Below are 12,144 nucleotides of genomic sequence, written 5' to 3'. Positions count from 1 at the left end.
GGAATTTCATAACAGGTTCTTGATTTATGTCGGCATGCCCCAGTTTGTTCTTGTCATGGGTTGAAACTCTCGCCTTATCCTTCCCATATGTCTCGTCAAAGCATCTACTTTTCTTGCCAGGAAGAAATCACATCAAAGTATTGTTTGATATTCCCTCTTGCTCCACCATAATTCCCATGACCTCAAATCCATGGAAACTAGAAGCAACCCACTTACTTTGTTACTACTTAATGCACAGCTCTAAATAGAAAAAAAAAAATCCAATGCCGCGAATCTTAAATTCAAATCTGAAACAAAACAAAAAGCACATAAAATATAAGATAGAGAACATGATTTGTTGTTGTTTCAAAGAGAGTAGTAGAGGAAAAAATATAAAAAACACCGCGTGCTAAAGGTGGAGCCTTTAGGGATGTACTTTTAGTGGGGGCAATCTCTGCACATGTTGTAATTCTTTTCTTCTTCTTTTATGTTTCTCCTTTATCATCAAAGAAAAAAGAAACAGAAAAAATAAAACGCCACAACTTGTTGTTAGGGGGATAAAATTTTTGTCAAGATCTTGTTGGAGACATAAACTCCTCCAAGGCTCTCCTTTTTATTGGTATATCAGATTTCAGACCCCCTGATTTCCAGAATTTGTACATTGTTGTAGGCTAAGCCTCTACAATTTAGCATTGTGTAATATATGTGCCCTCAGCCCCTCAGTGTTATTGCAAAATATGCATGACCTCGTTGGAGATATGTTGTTTTTTTCAAGTTGAGTGTTGTTAAAATGTTATTTATTAGTGCCAACCATGTGAATATTGAGGAAGGGAACCGTGTGAATATTGTTCATACTTGGTACTTCAAAACTGGAATCTACTAATAAGTTAAATTACTACAGAAAATCACAGCAAATAAGGTGACATTCGGAACCATTTTTCGCAAAGCTTTTGCTCTTTTCTCTGTGCGGGGAATAAAAAAAATAAAAAGAATCACTGGAAACACGTTCAACAATCCTGATCGCGATGCCCGTTTCTCCAAATCCTTTCTCATTTCAAAAGATGCTAAAACTGTCCCCAAAACTAAACTCTCACATATATATAGAGAAAAGAAGCGACCCTAGAACATTGTAAAACGCTAAACTAAAAAGTCCCCACTCTTGAAAAGAATACTCTCATTTTAAGCTCCATGTGAAACCTGTGAATATTGACATGAACAATGATGTGAATATTGTTGTGAACGGTGACGTGAATGGTATCATGTGAGTGGAGTGGGCACTCTTTTATTTAATTTAGTTAATCGACTTAAGTGAAACTTAAAGTAAATACCTATTATATCCTTTTGACTTCAATCCTTATAAAAGGCTAATTAAAGCCCTATAACTAAAATAAAAGTCAATTTGGTATGGCCTTACTTGAATATGATTTGTTCCATAGGCTCGTACTTCTGCTCCTTATCCTTAATTTTTGCCATTCAAAAATAAAATTAAAAATAAAGTCACTTTGGCACTAAGGTAAATACCTATTATATCCTTTTGACTTCAATCCTTATAAAAGGCTAATTAAACCCCTATAACTAAAATAAAAGTCAATTTGGTATGGCCTTACTTGAATATGATTTGTTCCATAGGCTCGTACTTCTGCTCCTTATCCTTAATTTTTGCCATTCAAAAATAAAATTAAAAATAAAGTCACTTTGGCACTAAGGATGAGCTCCGTCAGTGTCCTAACATGTCCCACGAACAGTTCCAACTCCTCTCTTCTTTCGCTGATGGATTCGATCTTGATCATGACTAGCAGCCATATGAGAATCCTTCTTCATCGTTTTTCTTTCATGAAACTTGGTTACTGCTGGTCTTTCAGGAGCAACACGCTGCATCGATTGTCTAGACACAGTTGCTCTTGGGCAATCCCGTTCTATTGTTGTCGGAGAGACGAATTTCTTTGATACTGGCTGGCCCATCTCTACAAGTAGGATTCCACACCAACTGACTTTTAGAAGTTTCTAGGTAGTCACAGCCTAAGGCTCCAAAATTTCTATCTCTTCCTTAACTTGGTAGCTGTTTACTAATGTTTCTTTCATTTTTTCTGGGACTCCTATGAAAGGCACAGCTTCTTGCAGTTGTCAGGCTTGTTCTTTGTTGGTGCTCCTTAGCTGTCATAGATATTTCATGAGATCATTTTATATTTGGTTCCTATTTCTGTTGAAATTGACAATTTATGCCTTTTTTTTATTTGCAGCTTTCAGTGGTTGGGAAATCTAATGGCTATGATTGATGAGCCACTGTATCCGATTGCTATTTTGATAGATGAACTGAAAAATGAAGACATTCAGCTGCGCTTGAACTCCATTCGAAGGCTTTCGACAATTGCACGTGCTCTTGGTGAGGAGAGAACAAGAAAGGAATTGATTCCTTTTCTTAGTGAAAACAATGACGATGACGATGAGGTACTTCTTGCAATGGCTGAAGAATTGGGGGTATTTATTCCTTATGTTGGTGGAGTGGAATATGCCCATGTTCTGCTTCCCCCCTTGGAAACTCTATGCACCGTGGAGGAAACTTGTGTAAGGGACAAAGCCGTGGAATCATTGTGTCGAATTGGGGCCCAAATGAAGGAAAGTGATTTAGTAGATTGGTTCATTCCTTTGGTAAAGGTAAGATTATTTCACGTTATTCACTTGTGGATTGGATTTGCTTTCCCCAATTGGGTTGATCATTGCTTGTTTCTTATCTTGATCTCCCCTCTTTCCTTCTTCCACTGGGATATGATTTATGAATGTCGTGTAATTTTGTCACTCCTTGGACCTTGAGCTCCCCTAGGTGGTTACACACAGTGTTTTGGAAATCTTCCATTATATGATTGTGTTCATGACCAATCGAAGGAATCGTGGGCATTGTAACATTTTCCTTCAATTATTAGTCTGCAATTTTAATAGGAGCCATCAATATCTTGGCACAAACACAACCCATGTTTTGCTTTGTTTTTTTTTTTTTTTGTTATTATCTTCTTTCTTTATCATTTATTTATATTGGCCTAAAGATGGGGATTTCAAAATATCCATAGTGATTGGATTAATTAGGAAGAGTATGAGTTGAACATGGAAGGAAGTCACATTCATTCCTACCTGGGGAGCCTTTTTTATGAGGTGTGATATCGGTGGTAGCTATTTATTCAGTGTGGTTCAAATTTCTGATTACTTGATGGGCAGGTGATCTTGCTCCATTTTTAAGTCATATGATGGACTGGCCCATTTGTAGGACTAAAATGTTTATACTAGTTACTAGTTTATACTTTTGTAAACAGTGAACAAGTTATTTGTATTTATTCACATTGGATTATATGTGGGCCAATTTCATGTTCAAGGAAATTCCAGTTAAAGCTTAGTCCAGTCGGCCTGAGTGTGGTTGATGGCTTCAAGCACATTGCTTGACGAACTATTTATAATACTTCTATGCTTTATGATTATAAAGGAGACTAAGCTGCCTTTTATTTCTAAAGTAAACAAGTCCCTAATTACATCAACCATGTCGGACTTTCTACTTGGAGATGTTTATTCAGATGGGTGCCACATGTTGCTTGGGCATATCTGGAAAACCACAAATGCTATTAAGATTTTGGGGGACAGGCTCAACAATGTCACACATAAGAGCAAGCCACATGTTATATAGTGCTGAAACTCAGGGGAAATAAAAGATGCGGGGGTTCATTTAGTTTTATCTATGTTTAATGCTAATGTCTGCCAATTTTCAAAGGTTTCTGTTGCCTGAAAAGATCAATAATAAAGGATTGGCAGTTATTTTAAAAAATGAACTATCAAAACCTTTGTGGTTATGAAAATTCTGACCTCCTTCACTGCTTTTTGTCCATACTTTTAACTTGTTTTCATTTTTGTCTTTTCTAGTGCTTTAATTGTGCTGCTGATTCGCTCTTTTTAAGCATCTATTTTTCTAATTCTATTATTCTAGACATGTTTTTGTTCAAATCTCTTCAAATGCTACAAATTTGTACTTTCAGAGACTAGCAGCAGGTGAATGGTTTACTGCTCGAGTTTCCTCCTGCGGACTGTTTCATATTGCTTACCCGAGTGCACCAGAGCTGTTGAAGGCGGAACTACGGTCTATATACAGCCAGTTGTGTCAAGATGATATGCCTATGGTGAGAAGATCTGCTGCATCAAACCTGGGAAAGTTTGCTGCTACACTTGAACCTACGCATCTGAAGACTGACATCATGTCAATATTTGAGGATCTGACACAAGATGGTATATATTCATATTTTGTTATTTTGGAGATTGTTGGATTTAGCTTTTGTAAATATCTGATTTAAATTAATTCAGTTCTTATCGTCAGTTTATTTATTATTTGATTTATGTTCTCTTTACTTCCATTAATTTAATTATGTGAATGGTGAGGCTGTTATGTGGAACAGATGCCCAGCATCCCATTTTATTTCTCATCGTCTAATTGCTTGTCCTTATGTTCAACTCTGACGGGGAGATATACAGGAAAGAATTACCATTAAAAAAAAACAGATATACAGGAAAGAAACGGGCAAACTATTGTTTCCAATGTTTTTTTGAGTAACTGCATTTAATACTGTTATTTATCGTCTTGACTAAATGACAGGAGAATATGACACTATTCTACACACATGGTAGTTTGTTCTGCTACTTTTGGATTTCAAATCCTTAATTCATGTAAGCAATTATTCTTCCTAAATTGGAGCCTTTTAGTCTAAAAGTCTGCCTTCATTTCTTACCTCTGTTGACCTATGTCACAAATATCTCCGATATTTTCAAAATATAGCGTTTTTATTGCGAGATTTTGATAAAACGACAAAATCCCAAACTAATCCTGAGATTTTCTAAATATAGCGATATTTTTGTTTTTATCATAAAATATCCCGATAAGTTCGCGATATTATCCCGATATTTTTACGATATTTTTATTTTCTATTTTTTTCTTAAATTTAATATTTATATATATTTTTAAATAATTTTATTTTTACCGTTTATTTCCCGATATAAACCCGAAAAAAATAATAAAAATTAATATATCCTAAGATTTTCCCTGGCCAAGAAATTCCCGAGAACGACTTTTGTGACATAGTTGTTGACTTGTAATTTATAAACTGTCATCTTTCTTTCTTCTATGTGAATTTACAAGGAGAAAGCCTTTCATCATTTAATCAGACCTTATTTTGATATGGAAAAAGGCAAAAGAAAACACTAAAGGTTTCTGGGAGTCTATAACATTTGCACGAGCCATCATCCTTGATTTTATACAAACCAATGATTCCTTTTAATTATGCAATTCTCCAATAGACAAAACAAAAAGATAACATAATAGCATGTGAGCAACCCAAAGACCCTTACTGAATTGATTGTGGGTAGCATCCTATATGCCATCCCGAAGGATAGAGATTGGAGTTATTTTCTATACTTTATGTGTGACGCCCTATATATAGGCATTTTAGTCATTTCAATTCTTTCTATGATATAAATGACTAGGGTGGATACTACAACTCTAATTTTTCACGTTTCCCAATGGTTGCATCTCCCGTCTCTTTTTTTTTCTTCTTCCTTCTCCCGTTCACATTCCTCCTTTTATTAGTTATTACAGCAGAAATATCTACTCGGTACCAGAGCAGAGGTTGATAGTGATTGACTGAGTTCTCCAAAAGCCACAGCCACCATCATCTGGCCGTACAACTTATGTCAACTTCCGTAAAGCCATGCAACATCAGAAGGACAGATATTGTATGAAGTCTAGATCAAGTGGTTGTTGCTGTAAGATGAAGAATACAGTCTCTTGATTAGATTTGCTGATTGTATACCCTGGAGACTGTTTGGCTGAAGAGAAACTGAGAAATCTGTGTGATTAGGTATCCTAAAAAAAATGGCCTGGATCTTTCTAGGGAAGTCTTTGCAGCAATAATAAACTTCTCTGCTGTTTCGCTGTACAAAAACAACAACTTTAATCAATAGTGCGGTCATCCTTTTGGTGATTTCTGGTTTATGATTTTTGTCTGCAACATTAAGCTGCCTTCCCTCTCTGTTTTTTCTCTTATGCATTTTTGGCAACTATAATTTGCTGTCCTGGGGTTAAGACAACAATCACATGGAGTCCAGAAAACATCGTGGATTTTTTTGAAGGTTTCTGAAACAGTAAGTTGCTTTTCAGGAGTTGAAAACCAGCATCTTTGATTCTTCTTAGACAGTATGGAGACATAAAACTCTAGTTTTCGGTTTGGAACTAATCTTGGAGGCACAGACAACCCAAACATTTTGATTACCTCAATAAAACTGGATGGCATTAACTTCCTCGGTGGTCATAGGCCGCTGACATGTATGTCGGTGCTAGTTAGGATACCTTATTGGTTGTGTGACCATACCAGATAAGAGTGATCTAATGCATGAAAAATGGGAATTTCCACAAGTCAATCTGATTGTCATATCTTGGCTGATTGGTTTGATGCACTCACAGATCAGTAGACCCCATGTTTGCATCGATGGCAAAGAAGATATGGAATAGAGTTTCTCAAGCATACTCCTAGAAATAAAACCCTGCAAAGCAACTTATCCAGGAGATTGCCACTATGACAGGGAGCAAGGAGTGTGGGAGCATACTTCTCCTTGTATCACTGATGCTATTATGAGACTATTACTTGGAAGTGTATCACTGATGCTGATTGCTGAATAATATTGGAAGCTAACAGAGTTTTGTCGGGTATGCTAGTTACTTGCTGGGCTAAACATTGATTATGAAACCGCACATGGGCACCTCTCGAACCTTCCACCGCCACTGAAGAAAATGTCTTTGAAAGAGGCTCTGGCAGGGGCACGTTCAGCCACCCTTGACCTTGAACCTTCCACTGCCACTGAAGAGCCCTCGGAAAAGGAATGCATCCCCCTTTATTCAGCAAGCCAGCCTTCTGCCCCAACTTCCATCTCGACCTCTCCATCAGCCGAACTCCAATATTTTCCGCATTTCCGGCAGGCTATCCTCCTTCGGAAGTTAATGAATCTACATGTACGGCAAATCCAGTCACTAAGGTTAGGCTTTTGCCTTCCTTCCACCCCTTTCAAGAACCTCCGCATGCCACGATTACAGACCATAGCCCAGTCAGCCTTCTGCTTGTCCTATGTTTTCAGTTCCTTGATCCCCATGACTTCGAAGAGTTCTTCCACCTCTTGTCCTAGAACCCTCATTGTTGCGTTTTCTTCCTGCCCAAACCTTATCTCTAGAGGGAGAACAGTTCTTCTTGCTGGTTCTGTTTCTCCCTTGGAAGTGGCTAGAATCACAACCTCTCTCTCTCTCTCTCATTGCCAAACCTTCTAAATGCCTCATTCAAGATCTGAATCTGATTGTGAAGATCTATAAGGAGAGATTGAAGAGGATGTTAACCATAGAATAAGAGCAGGTTGGTTGAAGTGGAAGCTTGCCTCAAGAGTTTTGTGCGACCGTAAAATCCCTACCAAGTTGAAGGGAAAGTTTTATAAGATAGCTGTGAGGCCAGCCATGCTGTACAGCTTAGAATGTTGGGCCACCAAGAAGCAACATGTGCATAAGATGAGTGTAGCGGAGATGTGAATGCTTAGATGGATGTGCGACCACACAAGGTTAGAATTAAAAATGAAGACATTCTTAAAAAGGTGGGGGTGGCACCAATTGAGGAGAAGATGAGAGGGCACCGCTTAAGATGGTTTGGACATATCCAATGTAGGCCTTTGGATGCTCCAGTGAGAAGAGGTGATTTGTGCCAATTTGATGGAGTAAAAAGAGGCAGGGGTAGGCCGAAAACAACTTGGGTAGAAACAGTGAGGAAAGACTTGATAGCTAGGAACATAACAGAGAACATGACCTTGGATAGGAGAGAATAGAAGAAAATGATCCATGTAGATGAACCCAACTAGTGTCAGGATTAGACTTAGTCATTTTGAGCCGGGTAGATTCTTTCACCTTCATCATCAAAATTTTCTAATGGATTCATTAGCCGACCCCAACTGGTTTGGGACAAAGGCTTAGTTGAGAGAGAGAGAGAGAGAGAGAGAGAGAGAGATATGTCAGATGTATATTTACATACGTGTATTGCATTCGAATATCACAGTTGTATACCAGTTTTAATTACACGAAAATTACAGCTGCTTATTGATTCTTGATTTTTGAAGGTTTTAGAATTATTTTTGGACTTAATATATTAGTCTTGTTCCATATCTTGAATCCAAAAATTTTCATATGGAAATCAATTTGTGGTTCGCAAAAAATCTGGTGTATTCTTGAATCTTTAGGGTTTGGCTTTTATCTTCTACATCAAAAGGTCTTTCAGCATGTGATGAGAACTCCTAGGAGTCTAGGAGCTGGAGTCATGTGGCTTCTGGGCTGATTACACTTGAAATTGATGGAAAATTAAGGCCAGCTAGTTTAGGTGGTGTTCTCCGTGTTGCATGGACTGTTAATGCCTTCACGGGTTAAAATAGTGCCATGGATGGTTTATCAAATGTTTTACTTCATCTTGTGGATTGGGCATTTGGTTGTGGTGGTGACTGGTGAGAGTTTTCTTTAATGACATTTGATGGGGTGACGGGTCCAGGTCAAACATGGCATCTTTTTCATGAGATTTTACGTCGTCCTCACGAGGGATGAAGATGTATTTATATAGCTGGCACCTTTATTTGAACGTCGTCCTGTTCATTTTAATGTTTTTTCTCAATCTGGTTTTACTCTTTGGTTCCCTAATTTCTTGCCTGTACTCCATCTGGCTGCTAGGAATGTAATTATTAAATTTGCTGTATTTCAGATCAAGATTCCGTGCGGTTGTTAGCTGTTGAGGGTTGTTCAGCACTTGGAAAGTTGCTGGAACCTCAGGATTGCGTAGCACACATTCTTCCTGTCATCGTTAATTTCTCTCAGGTATGCTTATTGAGGATGCTATTATTTTTTATCCTACTGATGATATTTTGTTTTAATGGTTTCTTAATGTCCGTTGATTATATGATCCTATGTGATATTCTTATTGATGACTGATGAGATAGATCAGAGATGGTTTTCATGAGATTCGCTAATATTGCTCTCTCACTTTCGTTGTTTTGGTCTCTCACCTCTGCACAAATGGAACATGTATGGTGATCGAGGCCCTTGATATTATGAGCCACCAATGGAGCACACCAGTCCCTTGCCGAATTATTCAAAATAGACCAGATTTGGGTTCGGCATACGAGCTATTTTGCTTGTATTGTATGATGCTTGACTACCAGATCAGCAACACTGATTTCTACACAAACTTGCCACGTGTTATATGGGAGAGGAGTGCGCAAGAAATCTAGCGGTTGCTGGTGGCAAACCCTGGTTTTCATTGTTTCAATTTATTTGATTTATATTTGGCTTGAAAGTTGGGCTTTGGAATTTCACATTTTTTACTTTAATTCTTATTATTCTGTTTTGGTTGTAGTTATTTACTTTTGCTTATTTAGTGACAAATTTATTCTGCTGAATTTTAATTAAAAATAGTGCAGATGCTGATAGGAATGTCGAACTTGACCAAAAGTTGGAGGCTTGAGGATTATCTATTTTCATATTTTCTTTAAGTTTTTATTAATCTAACCATGAGACTTGAAGATTAATCATGCCTCGTGGGTTGCAACTCCGTTGTGCCTAGCCTTTAGTGCTATATGGACACTTTAGTATTTTCTTGGACAAGCTTGTCTGATATGTTTTGGGCATGCAGGACACTTGACTACTCACCATATGCAATTATTTAAAATATATGTTTCATATTGTTGCATACAGCCACACCCTATATTTGCACTATAAACATCAACAAAGACTGCTTTTGGGTTTAAAAGTCACATTGGAAGCCAACCAAGATTTAACACTAAGTTAATATTTATTCTCTTTTGAGTCTCCCTACATGGGGAAAGAGAAAAACCAGTCTAAATTGCAATGTGGAGAGAGAGAGAGAGAGAGAGAGAGAGAGAGAGAGAGAGAGAGAGAGAGAGAGAGAGAGAGAGAGAGAGAGAGAGAGAGAGAGTGCGCTTTTGGGTTTAAAAGTCACATTTGATGCCAACCAAGATTTAACACTAAGTACGTTAATATTTATTCTCTTTTGATTCTCCCTACATGGGGAAAGAGAAAAACCAGTCTAAATTGCAATGGGTAAGAATGGGTTTCGTTCGAGTGCCCGGAAATAATATTCCAAAGCCTCTTTTTTTTCATGCTTTTCCCGGAGGCCTGGAGAAAGCAGCAATCCATAGGATTTTTTATATGATGTTTTTTCATTTGAAAAAGGGAGGGAGAGGGAGGGAGGGACTGCTTTTGGGTTTAAAAGTCACATTTGAAGCCAACCAAGATTTAACACTAAGTACGTTAATATTTATTCTCTTTTGATTCTCCCTACATGGGGAAAGAGAAAAACCAGTCTAAATTGCAATGGGTAAGAATGGGTTTCGTTCCAGTGCCCGGAAATAATATTCCAAAGCCTCTTTTTCATGCTTTTCCCGGAGGTCTAGAGAAAGCAGCAATCCATAGGATTTTTTATATGATATTTTTTCATTTGAAAAAGGGAGGGAGGGATCCCTTGAGTGATTCAACATAAAATCACAAATATCTCCGATTTTTCCACATTGCATTTTTTTGATAAAATGCCAAATCTCCAAAATTAGCCTTAGATTTTCAAAAATATTATATTATTTTTATTTTTAATATTTTGCAACAAAAATATTATGAAATTCCTGAGACAAATACCTGTGACCTCCGACAGGCCTGTGTCAATCTGGGGAGTCTCAAGTAGAAAATCATACTTTGGGGCTGTCATTCTGTTGTATGGGCTGGGTTCCATTTTGAGCAATATTTTACGATGCATGGTTTTGTTCGCAGACTAACTTATAAGTAATTATTCGTAATACTCAGTTAAATGCTAATTTACTTGGTTAGTTGCAACTATTTACAATATACACAGTAGTGTTAGAAGATACGTGAATTCTTATCAAGATTTTCTTGAATGCGGTAAAATTTACAGTCCACTTTGACTTCTTGAATAGGATAAATCTTGGCGCGTTAGGTATATGGTTGCGAATCAGTTATATGAGCTTTGTGAAGCTGTTGGCCCTGAATCGACCAGGTAATTCTGTCCGAGTTCAACGTTCCGTTATTTTATCAAATAGATCACAGTTTCTTCCGTACTCTTGCATTATTTTTTTTCTTATAAATTGCTAATTCTGGGAATCACATGGAAAAGATGCAAGTCTTGAACAGCGCTGTTTAGCAATTAGCATTTGTCAGGCTCTTTAAAATTTGGCTCAGAACCTCAATTTTCTGTATTGAAGTAGTATGAGGGTCACCCCATGACATTGTGAATATTTGACTGATGGTGAGTGGTTTTGTTCTTAAGGGCGGACTTAGTGCCCGCATATGTGAGGCTACTTCGAGATAATGAGGCTGAAGTACGTATAGCAGCTGCCGGAAAGGTGACAAAGTTTTGCCGGATCTTGAATTCACAACTTGCAATTCAGCACATTCTTCCCTGTGTGAAGGTATAATATGACTTGTTTAGGCAATTTGGCTTTAAGTGTTTTCCCCCCTGTTTCAGATTTCTTTTCTGAGCATGAAGTCAGTTGTTTTAGGTAATGTAGTAACCAAGGTTTAAACTTTCGGTTTCTGTTTCTGATATAGCCAAAACTGAAATTTCGGCCGAAATTCGGTAAAAGAAAGAGCAAATTTCATTATTGTGCCGAAATTTCGGCCAAAATTACTGATATTTTGAAAAAAAATTACATTTTCCCAAATTTTGGATTCTGGCCGAAATTTCGGATTTAGGTGGTTTCGGTGTCGGTCCCAACCGAAATCCGAAATTTCGGTATTTCTCCCGAAATTTAAAACCATGTTAGTAACATCTGCTTCATGAACTTTGTAATGAAAATGTTGTCCTTTTGCAGGAACTGTCATCAGATTCTTCACAGCACGTTCGTTCTGCTTTGGCTTCAGTAATAATGGGAATGGCACCGGTTTTAGGAAAGGTTAGAATGGCATATCAATCGTACATTTTATTCTTGTAAAAGAGAATTTACAAAAATGATATTTTCAGGCTGTTATTTTTTATCTGTAAGTTTTCGAGGTAAAAAATGCATAGAGAAGAGGCTGATTTTTTTGTGTCCTCTAAAAAAATA

At 37.4% G+C, this 12,144-nt stretch overlaps 1 protein-coding gene across 2 annotated transcripts in view; it reads left to right on the top strand.

The window, feature by feature from the left end:
• Nucleotides 1-12,144, top strand: part of LOC143886784 (uncharacterized) — a 57,090-nt gene that overhangs the window by 38,764 nt on the left and 6,182 nt on the right. For both annotated transcript variants that reach the window (XM_077390904.1, XM_077390903.1), the window contains exons 3-8: nt 2,220-2,634; nt 3,996-4,242; nt 8,781-8,893; nt 11,020-11,099; nt 11,370-11,511; nt 11,914-11,994. In XM_077390904.1, the coding sequence (XP_077247019.1) occupies nt 2,242-2,634; nt 3,996-4,242; nt 8,781-8,893; nt 11,020-11,099; nt 11,370-11,511; nt 11,914-11,994 (1,056 nt within the window). In that variant the 5' untranslated portion in view covers nt 2,220-2,241. The remainder of the gene's footprint in view (nt 1-2,219; nt 2,635-3,995; nt 4,243-8,780; nt 8,894-11,019; nt 11,100-11,369; nt 11,512-11,913; nt 11,995-12,144) is intronic.

The sequence above is a fragment of the Tasmannia lanceolata genome, unplaced genomic scaffold (assembly GCF_043159265.1).
Source record: "Tasmannia lanceolata isolate RefF3 unplaced genomic scaffold, GAP_Taslan_0.1 ptg000011l, whole genome shotgun sequence".
Classification (NCBI taxonomy): Eukaryota; Viridiplantae; Streptophyta; class Magnoliopsida; order Canellales; family Winteraceae; genus Tasmannia; species Tasmannia lanceolata.
Note: the sequence above shows the minus strand (reverse complement) of the source record. Positions and strands in the feature narration are given on the sequence as shown.